This window comes from Pleurodeles waltl, chromosome 2_2, assembly GCF_031143425.1.
Source record: "Pleurodeles waltl isolate 20211129_DDA chromosome 2_2, aPleWal1.hap1.20221129, whole genome shotgun sequence".
In the NCBI taxonomy this organism is placed as follows: domain Eukaryota; kingdom Metazoa; phylum Chordata; class Amphibia; order Caudata; family Salamandridae; genus Pleurodeles; species Pleurodeles waltl.
In genome coordinates, this window is record NC_090439.1 from 1140779144 (window position 1) to 1140799836 (window position 20693).

The following is a 20693-nucleotide window of genomic DNA, read 5'->3' on the forward strand; positions in this document are numbered from 1 at the left end:
TAATTTTCTTGCTGAGATTTGAGGTGCAGTTAAGAGGTAAATTCAAAATAGTCTTCTCACTTCCATAGTTAGTCAAGCTAGGGAATTTCTGATAAATCAGATACATTTTTTCTTCAAAGCAGTTGGCAAGGGAGTCACATAGTGCTTGTGTTAAGGATGTTTCTTGTAAGCAAGGTCAAGGGTTAACAAAAGCATCAAGCACTTTAAATAACTCTTTGGAAGAGTTATCAGCCTGACTAATGTGATTGGAAATGTAGTTCTTCTGGGCTCATTTGATATTACAGAGATAGGTAGTTAGAGGTGCGTTCCCGGCCTCTTTATAAGATGAATTATGTGTCCTTCGCTAGTGTCTCCAGTTTTTTGCAGGAGTCTTTCTCCGTTTTCAACTCTAATGTATCCCATGGTTCACAAGCTGTGTTTGAATAGGGAGCAAAATTTTAAAAGGGAGAGCTTGTCAAACGGCACAGTTAAAACATTAGATATTGTGGTAGTGCAAAATCCACGTCTGAATCTTCGGGTGCAGCATTAAGCACATAGACTTTTTCAAAATAATCTGTGATAGCTTTATGCCAGAATCTTTATTTAAAAAAAAAAGAAAATCCCTGCACAAATGGACATGATAGTACTACAAAGGACATTATGCCACCGTTGGGAGTCCTATCTGTAGCCGTCCAAAATATTTAAGTTATCTTCTTTCTGATCGGTTTTAAACTTCGTATACGTGGACTTCTTCCAGCTCTCTGAAATGGAAACCATAGCCTTCTATGTGGCCTCTGGTGGCTACCATAACTCTCATTGTAAGGCTTGGTTTCCCACTTGGGCAGCATGAAGATAAACAGCACTTGAAAGCCAATTTCATATGGACTTTGTGAAGTTCAGGATTGTTCAATTGACAGTGAATGCATCCCTGCCTCGAAATGCAGGTGAATGTGCCCTGTTCCTCATGAACGTCCAAGCTACCTTGTCTGTAAGCAAAGAGGTGTTGCTTTTCATTTGCTGTGTATGGAAGTGACAAGCATTTGGCTTTGGATAAGAGTAATTTCTCAAACTGTACTGAGACATCAACTGTCGCTATTCTGCACCCCTGGATCTACTTAATTACATTAACAGGACAGTGCAGTTTTTCAGTCCAATAAAGACTTCAAGGATTCCCCAGTGGGAGTACAGGGCTACCCAGTGGGAGTACAGGTGTGCAGTGTTGATACTTTTAATAAAGCTATATATTATTAGGAACTGAACTAAAATATCTTTTCCCTTGTCATATGTTACTTTTGTTAAACCCATTTTAATTAATCTGAAGGATGAAGTTTATGCTTTCTAATGTTTAAATTATAATTAATGTTGAAGTTAAAAAAAAAAAAAAAAAAAAAGACAAAACTCAAACAAGAACATAGCTCGAAAAACAGTGTTATGTAACCGTTGGTACTTTTTCTTTACTGTTGCAGTTTGAACGCTGTTTGTGTCTTGGAGAGCATGCTCTGAGCCTCTCGGCACCACATTCTTCTACAGGGATATCAATGGTGAGTGAAGTCTGTCCTTGTTCTGAGGGGTCCATGAGTCGTTAATACATTGGTGCCAAAACCAATGTAGGTAACTCAAATAGGGTTTGAGCAGAGAATGATCTGAGGATAAAATACATTTTGAGATGTTATTTCTCCGTTGATTTTAATACTGAAAATATTTGTATCACTGGGACTGTTAGTAGTAACATTTATCTTAACTTTATTGTACTGTTTTGTGTTTTTCTCTCAAATTAGCCTGACATGTTTGAGTCCACTGGGGTTCATTAGCAAGTTTATTCTGCTTAAGCAGTAGATCACACTACTGAACTCAACAAGGGATACACCTAAAGTTTTCTACAACCCTGTAAGGAAATGCCTTCCTTGGCATGGTTACCCCCCCAAACGTTTTTCCTTTGGTGATGCTAAGTTATGATTTGAAAGTGTGCTGGGACCCTGCTAACCAGGCCCCAGCACCAGTGTTCTTGCCCTAAACTGTACCTTTGTTCCCACTATTGGCACAGCCCTGGCACACAGTAAGTCCCTTGTAAATGGTACCCCTGGTACCACGGGCCCTGTGGCCAGGGAAGGTCACTAATGGCTGCAGCATGTATTATGCCACACTGTGGACCCATCAATCAGCACATGCACACTGCTTGTAGAAAGTTGGCTCTGTATCTACTATCTCAAAGTGAGAGATAGTGTGCACAGAGTCCAAGGGTTCCCCTTAGATGTAAGAAAGTGGCAAAATTAGATAATTCTAATGCTCTATTTTGAGGTAGTGTGGTCGAGAAGTAGGCTTGTCAGAGGGTAGTGTTAAGCATTTGTTGTACACACACAGGCAATAAATGAGGAACACACACTCAAAGACTTACTCCAGGCCAATAAGTTTTTATATAGAAAAATATATGTTCGATGGCATCTGTCGCTGTAGATACACATGGTATGCATGAGCTCGCCATCTGGTGTTGGGTCGGAGTGTTACAAGTTGTTTTTCTTCGAAGAAGTATTTTCGAGCCACGGGACCGAGTGACTCCTCCTTCTGTGCTCATTGCGCATGGGCGTCGACTCCATCTTCGATTGTTTTCTTTCCGCCATCGGGTTCGGACGTGTTCCTGTCGCTCCGAGTTTCGGAACGGAAAGATAGCTGAAAACGGAAGATTTTCGACGGTATCGTTGCGATCCGGTTCGAGATAGACACATACGACGACGCGTTGAACATCGAAGCGCTTCGGTGCCCTTCGGGGTAGATTTCGGCACCCCGTCGGGGCCTAGTCGGCCCGACCGCGTGGAGAACAACGCCGATGGAACGGACCCCGTTTCGATTCTGCCCCGAATGCCACAACAAATATCCTTATACGGACCTACACTCGGTCTGTAACCTGTGCCTGTCACCCGAGCACAGCGAAGAATCCTGTGAGGCCTGTCGGGCGTTCCGGTCCCGAAAAACTCTGCGCGACCGTCGAGCGAGAAGACTGCAGATGGCGTCCACGCCAAAGGAGCGTCGACAGTTCGAGACAGAAGAGGAACAGGAGGAATCCTTTTCCATCCAGGATTCAGACTCCGACGAGCTAGACTCTACAAAAACTGTGAGTAAGACGTCGAGATCAGAACTTAAAGGAAAAAAGGCCCAGGGGACGCCACTGCCAACCGGCCATGGCTCCACCCAAATTCTCGGTGACCAACAATCGGCACCGAAAAAGGCCCATTCAGTGTCGAGATCGTCCGACTTCGGTCGAGACACCGGCACGCAGCCTCCTCGGGACCGAGAGAGTGCTAAACAGAAGCATCGACACCGAGAGTTCGGTGTCGACACGGAGCGACGCCGAGACAGTGGCGCCGAAGACCATAGAGGCCAAGAATTTTCGGCACCGAAAAAGAGGAAGGTTACCTCGGAGCCGAAAAAACAAACAACAGGGTTTTCGGAGCCGAAAAAAGCGACATCAGACCCTGTTTCTGGCTCCTATACTGAAGAGCATTCTATGTCTTCTCAAATGAAGAAACATAGATTTGAACAAGAACTGCAATCCACTGACGTGGATCATACGCAAAAGCGTATCTTTATTCAGCAGGGGACTGGGAAGATCAGTACCCTTCCACCTGTCAAACGAAAGAGAACGCTTCAGTTTACTTCTCAGCAACAAACAGCACAAAAGGTAACACCTCCTCCCTCACCTCCACCTGTAACTCCGGCTTCGCCAACTTACACCCCGTCACATTCGCCAGCTCACACCGCCATGAGCCACGATGACCAAGATCAGGATGCGTGGGACTTGTACGACGCACCAGTGTCTGATAACAGCCCAGACACATACCCAACTAGGCCATCACCACCGGAAGACAGCACAGCCTACTCACAAGTGGTGGCTAGAGCAGCACTATTCCATAATGTGGAACTCCACTCGGAACAAGTAGAGGATGATTTTTTATTTAACACCCTCTCTTCAACCCACAGCTCCTACCAAAGCCTGCCGATGCTCCCAGGCATGCTACGCCATGCAAAGGACATTTTCAAGGAGCCAGTTAAAAGTAGGGCAGTGACGCCTAGGGTGGACAAAAAGTATAAGGCGCCTCCTACGGACCCTGTATTCATCACCTCTCAGCTGCCACCAGATTCTGTGGTGGTAGGGGCTGCCAGAAAACGGGCAAATTCACACACTTCTGGGGATGCACCTCCCCCAGATAAAGAAAGCAGGAAGTTCGATGCAGCCGGGAAGAGGGTTGCTGTCCAAGCAGCAAACCAGTGGCGCATCGCAAATTCACAAGCGCTGCTAGCGCGATACGACAGAGCCCACTGGGATGAGATGCAGCATCTCATTGAACATCTCCCAAAAGATCTGCAAAAAAGAGCAAAACAGGTTGTTGAGGAGGGTCAAAACATTTCCAACAATCAAATACGCTCCTCCATGGATGCAGCAGACACAGCCGCAAGGACCATTAATACGTCGGTTACCATCCGTAGGCACGCATGGCTCAGAACGTCTGGATTCAAGCCAGAAATTCAGCAGGCAGTGCTTAACATGCCAGTCAACGAAAAACTTCTGTTCGGTCCGGAGGTCGACACAGCCATAGAAAAGCTCAAGAAGGACACTGACACTGCCAAGGCCATGGGCGCACTCTACTCCCCGCAGAGCAGAGGATCTTATAACACCTTCCGCAAAACACCTTTTAGAGGAGGGTTTCGGGGTCAGGCCACACAAGCTAGCACCTCACAGTCCGCACCGCCCACCTACCAGGGACAGTACAGGGGAGGTTTTCTGGGCCAGTATAGAGGGGGGCAATTCCCTAGGAATAGAGGAAGATTTCAAAGCCCCAAAACCACTACCAACAAGCAGTGACTCACACGTCACTCACCCCTCCCACACAACACCAGTGGGGGGGAGGATACGTCAATATTACAAAGCATGGGACAAAATAACTACAGACACATGGGTCCTAGCAATTATCCAACATGGTTATTGCATAGAATTCCTGCAATTCCCCCCAGACATACCACCAAAATCACAAAATTTATCAAAATACCATTCACAGCTTCTAGAGATAGAAGTTCAAGCACTACTGCAAAAAAATGCAATAGAATTAGTACCAAGCACACAAATAAACACAGGAGTTTATTCACTGTACTTCTTGATACCAAAAAAGGACGAAACACTGAGACCAATTCTAGACCTCAGAGTAGTAAACACATTCATCAAATCAGACCACTTTCACATGGTCACACTACAAGAAGTGTTACCATTGCTCAAAAAACACAACTACATGACAACCCTAGACCTCAAGGACGCATATTTCCATATACCAATACACCAATCACACAGGAAATATCTAAGGTTTGTATTCAAAGGAATACATTACCAATTCAAAGTATTGCCTTTTGGTCTAACAACCGCTCCAAGAGTATTCACAAAATGCCTAGCAGTAGTCGCTGCACACATCAGAAGGCAGCAAATACATGTGTTCCCGTATCTAGACGACTGGCTAATCAAAACTAGTTCGCTCACACAATGCTCAAACCACACAAATCAAGTCATACAAACCCTCTACAAACTAGGGTTCACCGTCAACTTTGCAAAATCAAACATTCTGCCAAGCAAAGTACAGCAATATCTAGGAGCCATAATAGACACGACAAAAGGAGTAGCAACGCCAACCCCACAAAGGATCCACAATTTCAACAGAGTCATTCAACACATGTCTCCAAACCAAACAATACAAGCAAGAACAATACTACAGCTCCTAGGCATGATGTCCTCATGCATAGCCATTGTCCCAAACGCAAGACTGCACATGAGGCCCTTACAACAGTGCCTAGCCTCACAGTGGTCTCAAGCACAGGGTCACCTTCTAGATCTGGTGTTGCTAGACCGCCAAACTTACCTCTCGCTTCTATGGTGGAACAGTATAAATTTAAACATAGGGCGGCCTTTCCAAGACCCAGTGCCACAGTACGTAATAACAACAGATGCTTCCATGACAGGGTGGGGAGCACATCTCAATCAACACAACATAAGAGGACAATGGAACATACATCAAACAAAACTGCATATAAATCATCTAGAATTATTAGCAGTTTTTCAAGCACTAAAAGCTTTCCAACCAATCATAACCCACAAATACATCCTTGTCAAAACAGACAACATGACAACGATGTATTATCTAAACAAACAAGGAGGAACACATTCAACGCAGTTAAGCTTGTTAGCTCAGAAAATATGGAAGTGGGCAATCCACCATCAAATTGGTCTAATAGCACAGTTTATTCCGGGGATCCAGAATCAGCTGGCAGACAATCTCTCTCGAGATCACCAGCAAGTCCACGAATGGGAAATCCACCCACAGATTCTGAACACCTACTTCACACTCTGGGGAACACCACAAATAGACTTATTTGCAACAAAAGAGAACGCAAAATGCCAAAACTTCGCGTCCAGATACCCACACAAGCAATCCCAAGGCAATGCCCTATGGATGAACTGGTCAGGAATATTTGCTTACGCTTTTCCTCCTCTCCCTCTCCTTCCTTACCTAGTAAACAAATTGAGTCAAAGCAAACTCAAACTCATTTTAATAGCACCAACGTGGGCAAGACAACCCTGGTACACAACACTGCTAGATCTGTCTGTAGTACCACACATCAAACTGCCCAACAAACCAGATCTGTTAACGCAACACAACCAACAGATCAGACACCCGGACCCAGCATCGCTGAATCTAGCAATCTGGCTCCTGAAATCCTAGAATTCGGACACTTACAACTTAGCCAAGAGTGTATGGAAGTCATAAAGCAGGCCAGAAGGCCATCCACTAGACACTGCTACGCAAGTAAGTGGAAAAGATTTGTTTGGTACTGCCATCATAATCAGATACAACCACTAGATGCAACTCCAAAACATATAGTAAATTACTTGCTCCATTTACAAAAAGCAAAGCTAGCCTTCTCTTCTATTAAAATACACCTTGCAGCAATATCTGCATACCTGCAAACTACCTATTCAACTTCCTTGTATAGGATACCAGTTATCAAAGCATTCATAGAAGGGCTTAAAAGAATTATACCACCAAGAACACCACCTGTTCCTTCATGGAACCTAAACGTGGTTCTAACAAGACTCATGGGCCCACCTTTCAAACCCATGCACTCTTGCGGAATACAATTCCTAACCTGGAAAGTTGCCTTTCTCATCGCCATTACATCTCTAAGGAGAGTAAGTGAAATTCAAGCGTTCACAACACAAGAGCCTTTTATACAAATACATAAAAATAAGGTCGTCCTACGACCTAATCCAAAATTTTTACCAAAAGTTATTTCACCATTCCATCTAAATCAAACGGTAGAACTACCAGTTTTTTTCCCACAGCCAGATTCTGTGGCTGAAAGAGCACTACATACATTAGATGTCAAAAGAGCATTAATGTACTACATTGACAGAACAAAGAACATCAGAAAAACTAAACGGCTATTTATTGCATTCCAAAAACCTCATGCAGGTAACCCAATATCAAAACAAGGTATAGCCAGATGGATAGTTAAATGCATCCAAATCTGCTACCTTAAAGCAAAAAGACAACTGCCCATTACTCCCAGGGCACATTCAACAAGGAAAAAAGGTGCTTCAATGGCCTTTTTAGGAAACATCCCAATGCAGGAAATATGTAAGGCAGCCACTTGGTCTGCGCCTCACACATTCACCAAACACTACTGTATAGATGTGCTATCCGCACAACAAGCTACAGTAGGTCAAGCTGTATTAAGAACTCTATTTCAGACAACTTCTACTCCTACAGGCTAAACCACCGCTTATGGGGAACTAACTGCTTACTAGTCTATGCATACCATGTGTATCTACAGCGACAGATGCCATTGAACTGAAAATGTCACTTACCCAGTGTACATCTGTTCGTGGCATCAGTCGCTGAGATTCACATGGACCCACCCACCTCCCCGGAAGCCTGTAGCAGTTCAGAAGTTACCTTCAATTTTGTACATTTGTATATATATTACTTAATCCTTTAATAGGTACATACTTACATTTTTCATTGCGCGGGCACTATTACTATAGTACAACTCCTACCTCACCCTCTGCGGGGAAAACAATCGAAGATGGAGTCGACGCCCATGCGCAATGAGCACAGAAGGAGGAGTCACTCGGTCCCGTGACTCGAAAATACTTCTTCGAAGAAAAACAACTTGTAACACTCCGACCCAACACCAGATGGCGAGCTCATGCATACCATGTGAATCTCAGCGACTGATGCCACGAACAGATGTACACTTAAGTGACATTTTCATTTCTTAGTTTATTTTAACCCCTTCGCTGCCAGGCCTTTTCCCCCTCCTGTGCCGAGCCTTTTTTTTTTTTTTTTTGGGCTATTTGGGGCAGTTCGGGCTTAGCCCCTCATAACTTTTTGTTCACATAAGCTACCCATGCCAAATTTGCCTCCTTTTTTTCCAACATCCTAGGGATTCTAGAGGTACCCAGACTTTGTGGGTTCCCCTGAAGGAGACCAAAAAATTTGCCACAATATAGTGAATTTTTTTTTTTTTTTTTAAATGCCAAATAAGGGCTGCAGAAGGCAGCTCGTGGTTTTTTCCCTGAAAATGGCCCCAACAAAGGGTTTGTGGTGGCAAGATCACCATCTTCCCAGCTTTCAGGAACAGGCAGACTTGAATTGGAAAACTCAATTTTTCAATACAATTTTGACATTTTACTGGCACATAACCCATTTTTACTATTTTTTTGTGCTTTCAGTCTCCTTCCAGTTAGTGACCAAAATGGGTGAGAAACCAATGCTGGATCCCAGAAAGCTAAACATTTCTGAAAAGTAGACAACATTCTGAATTCAGCAAGGGGTCATTTGTGTAGATCCTACAAGTGTTTCCTACAGAAAATAACAGCTGAAATAGAAAAAATATTGAAATTGTGGTGAAAAAAAACTGCAATTTTTCTCCACGTTTTACTCTGTAACTTTTTCCTGCGATGTCAGATTTTAGAAAGCAATATAACGTTACGTCAGCTGGACTCTTCTGGTTGCAGGGATATATAGGGCTTGTAGGTTCATCAAGAACTCTAGATACCCAGAGCCAATAAATGAGCTGCACCTTGCAATGGGTTTTTATTCTATACCGGGTATACAGCAATTCATTTGCTGAAATATAAAAAGTGAAACAAAGGTTTTCTTGATACCTATTTATTTCCAAAATGGCCAGAAGATAAGGTGTTGAGAAGCAGTGGTTATTTGCACATCTCTGAATTCCGGGGTGCCCATACTAGCATGTGAATTACAGGGCATTTCTCAAATAGACGTCTTTCTTTACACACTGCCTTACATTTGGAAGGAAAAAATGTAGAGAAAGACAATGGGCAATAACACTTGTTTTGCTATTCTCTGTTCCCCCAAGTCTCCCGATAAAAATGGTGCCTCACTTGTGTAGGTAGGCCTAGCGCCCATGAATGGAAATGGCTCAGAACACAAAGTGGACACATGACATTTTTTCACAGAAAACAGAGGTGTTTTTTGCAAAGTTCCTACCTGTGGATTTTGGCCTCTAGCTCAGTCGGCACCTGGGGAAACCTAGCAAACCAGTGCATTTTTGAAAACTAGACACCTAGGAGAATCCAAGATGGGGTGACTTGTGGGGATCTGACCAGGTTCTGTTACCCAGAATCCTTTGCAAACCTCAAAATTTGACCCAAAAAACACTTTTTCCTCTCATTTCGGCGACAAAGTTCTGGAATCTGAGAAGAGCCACAAATTTCCTTCCACCCAGCGTCCCCCCAAGTCTCCCGATAAAAATGGTACCTCACGTGTGTGGGTAGGCCTAGCGCCCACGAAAGGAAATGGCCCAAAACACAACGTGGACACATGACCTCTTTTCACAGAAAACAGAGGTGTTTTTTGCAAAGTGCCTACCTGTGGATTTTGGCCTCTAGATCAGCCAGCCTCAGGGGGGGGGGGGCAGAAATGGCCTAAAATAAATTTGCCCCCCTCCCCCCCAACTCCCCTGGGGAGCGACCCTTGCCTACGGGGTCGCTCCCGCTGCGGGACATTGGCGCAAAAAAAAGAAAAGACCCCCGGTGCCTAGACCTAAAATCCGCCGATCTGCCCCCAAGGGGGGCAGAAATTGTCTAAATACAATTTGCCCCCCAGGGGAGCGACCCTTGCCTAATGGATCGCTCCCCATCTCTAAAAAAACAAACAAAAAAAACAAAATGCCCTTGCCCTATGCTTTGCATTTCTCTTCTGATGGAGGAGGCCCTCTATGACAATCAGCGCGCAATCGCGTGCTGACGTCACAGGAGGGGTGGGGGGTGGAAGGGTAAGGTCTTCCCCTTCCATCCCTGCCTTGGGGGCAGCGCTAGCTCTCCCTCTGGGCTCTGTGCCCAGGACGTAATGGTTACGTCCTGGGCACACGAGCACTGTGCCTCAGGACGTAACCATTATGTCCTGGGCACAGAAGGGGTTAAGAACCACAGGTTCAAGATTTGCAGTAAACACTTTAAATGCACGGTACTTCACTTACATACTTCAGGAACTTTGAATAAAAGCAATATCATATACAGTCTTTGAAAATAGCTTATTGCCATTTTAACAAAGTGGACACTTAGTGCAAAAATCAACAGTTCCTGGGGGAGATAAGTACAGGTTAGTTGGTGAGGTAAGTAAGACACTTACAAGTCTCAGTTCCTGGGCCTAGGCAGCCCACCGTTGGGGGTTTAAGGCAACCCTAACGTTACCACACCAGCAGCTCAGGGCCGGTCTGGTGCAGAGGTCAAAGAGGTGCCCAAAACACATAGGCTTCAGTGGAAACGGGGGTGCCCCGGTTCCAGTCTGCCAGCAGGTAAGTACCTGTGTCCTTGAGGGGCAGACTGGGGGGGGGGGGGGGTTTGTAGAGCACTGGGGCGGGGACACAAGTAGGCACACAACACACCCTCAGCAGCACAGGGGCGGCCGGGTGCAGTGTGCAAAGCAGGCGTCGGGTTTCAGATAGGAAACAATGGAGGGACCTGGGGGTCACTCTAGCGGTGCAGGCAGGCACAGGGGGGGCTCCTCAGGATAGCCACCACCTGGGCTAGGCAGAGGGTCACCTGGGGGTCACTCCTGCACTGAGGTTCGGTTCCTTCAGGTCCTGGGGGCTGCGGGTGCAGTGCTGGTTCCAGGCATCGGATCCCTTGTTACAGGCAGTTGCGTTCAAGGGGAGCTTCTGGATTCCCTCGGCAGGTGGGGGCTCAGAGGGGTCGTCTCGGTCTACTCACAGGGTCGTAGTCGCCCAGGAGTCCTCCCTGTGGTGTTTGTTCTCTAGATCTCGAGCCGGGGGCGCTGGGGCAAGAGTGGGAAGTCTCACGCTTCCAGCGGGAAACATGAAGTCTTTAAAAGTTGCTTCTTTGTTGCAAAGAAGTTGCTGGGGTTAAGCAGGGCTGCTGCTCACGGGAGTTTCTTGGTCCTTTAGTCCAGGGCAGTCCTCTGAGGCTTCAGAGGTCGCTGGTCCCTGTCGGATGCGTCGCTGGTTGGAGGTTTTCGAATCAGGAGACCGGCCGATATGGCTGGGGCCAAAGCAGATGTCTTCTTCCATCTTCTCTGCAGGCTTGTAGGTCAGCAGTCCTTGTTTCTTCAGGTTGCAGAGGTCAAAGAGGTGCCCAAAACACATAGGCGCCTATGGGGAACAGGGGTGGTCCGGTTCCAGTCTGCCAGCAGGTAAGTACCTGCATCCTCGGAGGCAGACCAGGGGGGTTTTGTAGAGCACTGGGGGGGGGGGGGGGGGGGGGGCGGGGGCAGGGGCACAATTAGGCACACAAAACACACCCTCAGCAGCACAGGGGCGGCCGGGTGCAGTGTGCAAAGCAGGCGTTGGGTTTCAGATAGGAAACAATGGAGGGACCCGGAGGGTCACTCTAGCGGTGCAGGCACGGAGGGGGGGGGGGGGCTTCTCAGGACAACCACCACCTGGGCTAAGCAGAAGGTCGCCTGGGGGTCAGCTACTGCGCTGAAGTTCGGGTCCTTCAAGTCCTGGGGGCTGCAGGTGCAGTGCTGGTTCCAGGCAGTGGGTCCCTTGTTACAGGCAGGTGCGGTCAGGTGGAGCCTCTGGGTTCTCTCTGCAGGCGTCACTGTGGGGGTTCAGGGGGGTCGTCTCTGGCTACTCACGGCTCGCAGTCGCTGGGCAGTCCTCCCTGTGGTGTTTGTTCTCTGGATCTCAAGCTGGGGGCGTCGGGTGCTGAGTGTGAAGTCTCACGCTTCCGGAGGGAAACGTGCAGTCTTTGAAAGTTGGCAGGCAGTGTGCATGTGCTGAGTTAGGGGTCCCCAGGGTGGCATAAGACATGCTGCAGCCCTTAGAGGCCTTCCCTATCATCAGGGCCCTTGGTACCAGGGGTCCCAGGGGTACCAGTTACAAGAGACTTATCTGTGTGCCAGGGCTGTGCCAATTGTGGAAGCAAAGGTACAGTTTAGGGAAAGAACACTGGTGCTGGGGCCTGGTTAGCAGGGTCCCAGCACACTTTCAATCAAAACTTACCATCAGCAAAGGCAAAAGGTTAGGGGGTAACCATGCTAAGGAGGCATTTCCTCACACTGCCTCACAGCTTGTGTGTGCTGGTGGGGAGAAAATGACTAAGTCGTCATGGCACTCCCTTCAGGGTGCCATGTGCACCTCTCACCGCCTGTGGCATAGGTAAGTCACCCCTCTAGCAGGCCCTACAGCCCTAAGGCTGGGTGCACTTTTCTACAGGTGAGAGCATAGTTGCATGAGCAATATGCCCCTCCAGTGTCTAAGCCAAATCTTAGACATTGTAAGTGCAAGGTAGCCATAAAAAGTATATGGTCTGGGAGTCTGTCAGTTATCAAACTTCTCAGCACAATAAATCCACACTGATGCCAGTGTGGTATTTATTGAAAAATGCACACACAGGGCATCTTAAAGATGCCCCCTGCATGCCAGTCCGACTCCTAGTGTTAGGCTGACCAGTTCCTGCCACAACCAGACAAGTTTCTGGCCACATGGGGTGAGTGCTTTTTGTCACCCTGTGGCCAGGAACAAAGCCTGTACTGGGTGGAGGTGCTTCTCACCTCCCCCTGGAGCAAGCACTGCACCCGCAGCCCCCAGGACCGAGAGGAACCACCTACTAGTGCAGGAGTGACCAGCAGGCCCCCCTCTTCCTAGCCCAGTCAGTGGCTGGCTGGAGAAGCCCCCCTGTGCCCTGCCTGCATCGCCTGAGTGACCCCCGGGTCCCTCCATTGCTTTCAATAGCAAACCTGACGCCTGCTTTGCATACTGCACCCGGCCTCCCTTGTGTCGGTGAGGGTGTGTATGGTGTGCTTGTGTTCCCCACCCCCCCCTCACCCACCCAGTGCTCTCTAAAGCCCCCCTGGTCTGATCTCCGAGGACGCAGGTACTTATCTGCTAGCAGACTGGAACCGGGGCACCCCCTGTTCTCCATAGGCGCCTATGTATTTTGGGCCCTCCTTTGACCTCTGCACCTTACCTGCCCTGTGTTGCTGGTGTTGTGGCTTTGGGGTTGCCTTGAACCCCCAACGGTGGGCTGCCTATGCCCAGGAGACTGAACTTGTAAGTGCTTTACTTACCTAAGGAAACTAACCAAACTTACCTCCCCCAGGAACTGTTGATTTTTGCACTGCGTCCACTTTTAAAATAGCTTATTGCCATTTTAACCTAAACTGCGTGTACTACTGTTTTAAATCAAAGTTCTATACTTACCTGTGTGAAGTACCTTGCATTTGATGTACTTACCTCCAATTTGAATCTTGTGGTTCTAAAAATAAATTAAGAAAATATATTTTTCTACATAAAAAGTATTGGCCTGGAGCTAAGTCTTTGAGTGTGTGTTCCTCATTTATTGCCTGTGTGTGTACAACAAATGCTTAACACTACCCTCTGATAAGCCTACTGCTCGACCACACTACCACACAATAGAACATTAGTATTATCAATTTTTTCCACTATCAACCTCTAAGGGGAACCTTTGGACTCTGTGCACACTATCTCTCACTTTGAGATAGTATATACAGAGCCAACTTCCTACAAACCCATAGTGGAGGCCGGCTACTGTTCCCTCTGCAAGCAGTGCGGCAAGCTGGTCACAGATGCAGGAGCTCCTTATCTTTTTGCTTGTCCCCCGAGGACATTGTCTGCCGATCCTCTACTAGAAAAAATACTCAGTCCTTCAGTTTCCAATGAACTGCAAGGTAGTGTTGCACAATTGACATATCCAGCTCGACATGGGGAGCCACCTCTATATACTCTGTAGTTACTAGGCTGATTTGAGAGTAGCACTGTTGAAGGAAATCCACTGCCTTCTTTACCGTTTGTATCTTCTGGTGAACAAGTATGTATGGAGACAAGGCGGACTTGGCGCTCGAGCGCTTTAAGAATTCCCGATTCACGGCCCGGTCCGTTGGCCTTGCACCCGCTTCTAGACCTCAGCAGTTCACCTTTCGCGGCTACGGAAGGGGCATCCACCCCCCTGGCCGTCGACCTGCGCATGCTGTACAGCCCCGGTGATCAGGGAGCCAGCGGGTTGCCCATTCCACCCCCAACCCCTCCTCAGCCTCCAAACCTTCCTAGTCTACGATACACCAGGAACCAGTTGGCGTCAGGATTCGCCATCACCTGCCCCATTGACGATCCATTACCTCGAACAGGTGGGTCCTCCAAATTGTCCGAAGGGGCTACTCCCTCCCCTTCGAGACACCTTCTCCAGCCATGCCACCTTCATACAATTGAATATTGGAGGATCATATGGCGCTTCTCCTTGAGGACGTCCAGGCCCTTTTGGCCAAAGGAGCTATAGAGAGGGTTCTGTTGTCAGATGTAGGTTGTGGTTGCTATTCCTGCTACTTTCTGGTGCTGAAAAAAGACAGAGGTCTTCGTCCTGTATTAGATCTTCGGTCCCTCAACCTCTTCCTCAAAGAGAAGTTGAAATGTTGACATTGGCTCCTGTCCTATCTGCCCTGGATCCCGTAGACTGGATGGTAGCATTTGACTTGCAAGACGCATACTTCCCTATTCCCGTCGTGCCTGCCCAAAGGTGTTACCTACGATTTGTGGTAGGTCACAAGCACTTCCAGTTTACCGTGCTCCCCTTTGGCTTTACCAGTGCCCCTCGGGTGTTTACGAAAGTGATAATAGTGGTGGCAGCTCACCTGTGCAGTGAAGGGGTTCCAGTCTTACCCTATCTCGACGATTAGGGCGGGTTAGGCACACCTTTTGCTTTCGCTGGGGTTCACTATCAACGTGCCGAAGTGACACCTGACTCCTTCTCAGACGCTTCCTTACATCGGAGCTGTTCTGGACACAGTGCAGTTTCGGGTATATCCTCCCGAAAAGCGGGCCCAGGATATTCGGGCTATGATACCAGTCTTTCAGCCTCTGTCCTGGATTTCAGTGAGAATGACTCTGAGGCTGCTGACCCTCATGCCCTCCTGCATCCTGCTAGTTTAAAATGCCAGATAGCATATGCGGGCTCTGCAGTGGGAGCTGAAGTTCCAGTGGGAACAGCATCAGGGTAATCTCCCGACAAGGCCCAGATCTCGAAAGGAACTGTGAGAGATGTGCAGTGGTGGTTAACGAATCATGATTGGGTCAAGGGCAGATCCTTCTCCTTTCCCCAACCAGATCTTAGTCGTGACAGATGCATCACTCCTTGGATGAGGTGGCACATGGGAGAGGCGGAGATCAGAGGCCTCTGTTCTCTGGTGGAAATCGGGCTCCATACCAATCATCTGGAGCTCCAAGCGATTCGACTACCATTAAAAGCATTCCTTCTCTCTCTCAAGGGGAAAGCAGTGCAGGGGTCCATAGACAAGACCACCGCCATGTAGTATTGAAACAAACAAGGCGGAGTGGGGTCGTGGACCCTTTGTGAAGAGGCTCTTCGCCTCTGGACTTGGCTGGAACATCAGGGCATTTCCCTAGTGGTTCAACACCTGGCAGGCTCCTTGAATGCCAGAGCAGACAAACTCAGCCGACGATGCGTGGTCGATCACGAATGGCGTCTCCATCTGGAAGTGGCGCAAGGTCTTTTCCTTCAGTGGGGAGAACCTTGTTAGACTTCTTCGCCTCAGAGAACGTGCAGTGTCAGCTGATTTGCGTGTTGGAGTTTCCAAGGCGGCACTCGCTCTGGGACGCTTTTCGTCGCGAGTGGGATTCAGGATTCCCGTACGCCTTTCCGCTCATACCACTTCTGCCCAGAGTTCTGAAGATCAGGCAAGACTGAGTCCAAGTAATACTGGTGGCTCTGCACTGGGCATGAAGAGTCTGGTATCCCGAGCTGTTGAGCATGGCCATAGCTCCTCCGATCAGACTGCCACTTCGGGAGGATCTTCTGTCGCAGCAGCAGGGGTTCCTCCATCCAAACCTGTCCGCCTCCTTGCGTGGAGATTGAGTGGCGATAGTTGATGTCTTTTGACTTGCCACCTGAAGTCTATAATGTTATCTTGGCAGCCAGGCGTCCCTCAACCAAAACTGTATACGCCTGTCGGAAGAAATTTGTGTCATGTTGCATTGTCAAATGTGTCGATCCTCTATCTGCTCCTCTTTCTCAAGTTCTTCTCTTTATTCTTTCCCTTGCCCAGCAGGGTTCCACCTTGGGCACTCTTAGGGGATATCTTTCTGCCATCTCTGCTTTCTTGAGGTTACCAGATGAGCCTTCCTTATTTAAATCTCCTATAGTTGGGAGGTTTCTTAAAGGCCTCACATACCTCTTTCCTCCTATCCCATTCATCATTCCCCAATGGGATCTCAACCTGGTATCAACATACCTTATGTGTACCCCGTTTAAGTCGTTTCATACCTGCCCTTTACGACTCTTAACTATCAAGACTGTCTTTTTAGTTGCCATTAGCTCTGCCCGCAGAGTAAGTGAGCTCCAGGCTCTGTCATCTAAGCCACCTTTCCTGGTCATACATCCTGACAAGGTGGTACTTCGCACAAGGGCTTCTTTCCTACCTAAAGTAGTGACACCCTTCCATGTCGGACAGTACATCACCTTACCTACCTTTTATGCACCCCCCACATCCCTCTCACGAAGAGGAGAGACTTCACTGTCTGGTCCCAAAAAGAGCATTGGCGTTCTAACATGATCGTCCTAAAGACTTCCGAGTGGACGATCAACTCTTTGTGGGATATGTGGGTGGAAAGAAGGGGAAGGCTGTGTAGAAGAGGACCATTTCACTATGGGTACTCTTATGCATCAAAATGTGCTACCCTCTGGCTAAGAAGCAACCTCCTGAAGGTTTGCAGGCTCATTCCACCAGAGCTACCACAGTGCTAGCTCGGGGGGGTTCCAGTCCTGGACATCTGTCAGGCAGTGACGTGGGCATCTCCACACTTTTACCAAAGCCTACTGCCTGGACAGTCCGTTCAAAAGGGACAGCTACTTTGGCTGTTTGGTCCTGCAGGACTTTTTTGTGTGATCTTGGTTCGCAGCCCACCACCGGGGACAGTATTGCTCGGGTATCTATTCAAAGGTAAGGAATCTGCAACTAGAAGTCTCCATCAGATGTACAAGTTACTTACCTTTGGTAACGATATATGTGATAGAGACATTCTAGTTGCAGGTTCCTTACCCACCCGCACATCCTCCCCGCACTGCGAACTGATTACTAGGGAGAGGAACTTCCCCTTAAGGGCCTTAGTTTTGGCGCACCACCCTCAGTGTTCTTCATGGCTCTGCACTACTGGTGTGGAAAGTCGTGAAAAGAAACTGACGTCCGCGCCGGGGTGGCGCCTATATACTACCGCAACATCATCACGGTGAAAACGACACCCGCGGAGTCGACCAACGCCACCTGACAGTGCGCAGAGGTACTGCTTGAAGAAAAATCTCCAGATCGAGTGACGCCTGGGAAAATTCAAAGGTAAGGAATAGGCAACTAGAATATGTCTCTCCCAGATATATCGTTATCAAAGGTAAGTAACTTGTACATTAGGTTGTGGTTCTAAATCATTTGGGAACTACTTTAGATAACATTGATTGAGAAAAAAAAAAAATCTTAAAATTAAAACAGTTTTTAACTCTGTGCGATTTAAGGAATTCATTGGTGCAAATCGAGACTTCACTTGCCGTGACTGGCTTGATAGTATAGCACTTTGAACATGACAAACACTCTGAACATCACATTTGTTTGATTATAACATTTCCCCCCAAAAACATGGTCTGCACAATAGCTCATGTCTTATCATGAGGGGCTGAATGACGTTCTGGGCATTCTGGGCTGAGGTAGTCTTCCCTGGTCCAAGTATCTGAAAGATGCACTGGTGAAGGTGGGCTACGGTAATCTTTGAGTTAACCCCCTAGAAGCCTCCACAATTAGTAAATCTCTCCTGAAGGTGAAGATTAGAGGTAAGATTTTGGAAAAAGGCGTGCCTAAGACCAGGTACCTTTGATCACCAGGCTGTGTAAAGATTGGGAAACTGTAAATAGGTGATGGAATCAGCTTATTTTGGTGTAGGATGATTTGGTGCCATGGTCTGACAAGTGTTTCTGCACTTAGTATATCATGCTGGACTTTTAAATTGTTTTAAATATTATTTATATTTTTATAAGATTTTAATGTGATGTGTAATATTTATTCTTATATTGCAAATTGCCGAAATAAAAGTATATTTTGAATTGAACAAAACATTTGTGTTTTCTGTGGGTTCAGGTTGCCCACGGGTGATAAACCAGGTGCAGTGCTTTTTGGGAAATTTGGAAAGCAGCTGCAAGTGAAATGCTGGATTAAGGTATCTGTCATTTGGTCACAGATGTTACCCCTGGACTCTATGGAAACTTTAACATCTACACATCCTAAGGCTACTTTATCTGGTGCCTGAACCTGCTCCTTCCCCAAGGCACATGACAGGAAGAGTTTAGCCCCTATTTGGGAGTAAGGAAATGGCCGCCAGGCTCGGGGCATTTTATGATATTTATGTATAAATAAGTCATAGTTCATCACGTATAAATTACACCATGACTATTAAAGGGATAATGAAGATTCCCTTGAGGGAGAACTAGGATTATATGTGAGTGACCTGTAAGGTGTATTTATTGATATTTGTAAGTGCTGAATAGAGTAGCAACCCCATCCCATGAAAGAAAATGGAACATTCATGCAATAACCTCCAAATGTGTTGGAAGAGGGCTTGGTAAACATGGGTGTACTCTTTGGAGTCTGTATCAAGAATGTCTTGTAAATCTAGGACCAGTTTTTGGATGTATTTTTTTTTTTTTTTGTTTGCTGATAGTTGGAATATTTCTTGAAAAAGCATGAGTGGCTTGTCAAATGTGCCTGTCTGCTAAGGCTCTGTACATTCAAGTCTGTGCTGAAGGTTACATCAAAAATGGCTTCCTATTAAATAGTGAAAGCACTTTTGGCACTTAGATCTGACACTACCGATGCTTGCCGTACAGGTGTTGCCAGAGGTGCTTGATTCCAGATAAAAAAAAAAAAACTTTGTTCATCCACCTGTAAGATCCTATCAAACCTGTGCTCCCCCTTCCTGCCCCCAATCCAACCCTCCATATATTCCTTTCAACATCCAGAGGTAGCACAGATTAACTTTCCTGGAAGAGCTATCCTTGAAGACACCAATACCTCCACCACCTTAGTTAGATATAGGGGCAAACGTCTACCACCTACACCAAGGCACTCTTCTTAACCCACTGCCACCTCCTTTGTCTTCCACACCACTCCAGTCTCCACAGTCCCCTTAAGAATCTGTACACACGTTTTCATACCCTGGAAGTCCTTATCAATCACAAGACCCTATGATTAGCCTTTTGCTTCTGGAGAGAGGACAATCCCATGGCAGGACCCCATTGGAAGATTATAGGGCTGACCCAACTAATGACCCAAATTTAGATCCTTACCCCTTGAAACTATGTACACCTGATAACACAACTGCTTACTAAGTGGTGATCCAGGGGACTGTTCAACTTCATAATATGGATAACTAATCTGATATCCATCTTTCGGCAATAACAGCATCTCAAAAGTGGAGTGGAAGCCTCAACATCTACTTAGAGACAGAGCTGTCAGCTGCAGCAGCAGTTCGTTCGCAACTTCCAAGCCTCCAAATGTTACAACTGAGGGGGGGAAATAGGGCGAAAGAGTTGGCTTCAACTAGGGCTCCTCCTTCTTCAAACAATTGCTTTTCATCCGTTCCCATGTTACCAGAAATCACACAACCTCTGTATGGGCAAGACAAAGGTATATCCATCCCCACTAGGAGGAAGTTACCTCAGATTGATGGGTGCTCCCGGTAGCATGACAGTTACTACCTTGCCTTACCACACCTTGCCCCCAGACATCTCATTGACATATCTGCCGCGCAGACCACCCTTGGCTAGTGAAAGAAGCGCTAGAGGCCTTCCTTGTCAAATGTGACATTGAGCTGGTGCCCCCAGACTATTGAAGCCCAGGTATATAGTCTCTTACTTCCAATCCTGAGAAGGACGGATATCTTCTACTGATCCTACACCTCAACCCACTAAACAACTACATGCTATCTGAGAACTTCCATGTGCGACTTTGCAAGATTTCATCCTGCAACTCTGACAAGGTGACTTCTTCACTGCTTTCGATCTGAGGGAAACTTTCTTCCACATCCTATCCATCTAGCCCTGCCTCTTTTTAAGACATAACAGGATCTCACTCTTAAGGACAGTAATGAAACTGTTTGGGGGTGACGGCTTCTAGCTT

The 20693-nt window shown here is 47.0% G+C and overlaps 1 protein-coding gene across 9 annotated transcripts in view; it reads left to right on the forward strand.

The window, feature by feature from the left end:
* Nucleotides 1–20693, forward strand: part of NUGGC (nuclear GTPase, germinal center associated) — a 1501499-nt gene that overhangs the window by 140294 nt on the left and 1340512 nt on the right. For all 9 annotated transcript variants that reach the window (XM_069221057.1, XM_069221058.1, XM_069221055.1 and 6 more), the window contains one exon: nt 1446–1520. In XM_069221057.1, the coding sequence (XP_069077158.1) occupies nt 1446–1520 (75 nt within the window). The remainder of the gene's footprint in view (nt 1–1445; nt 1521–20693) is intronic.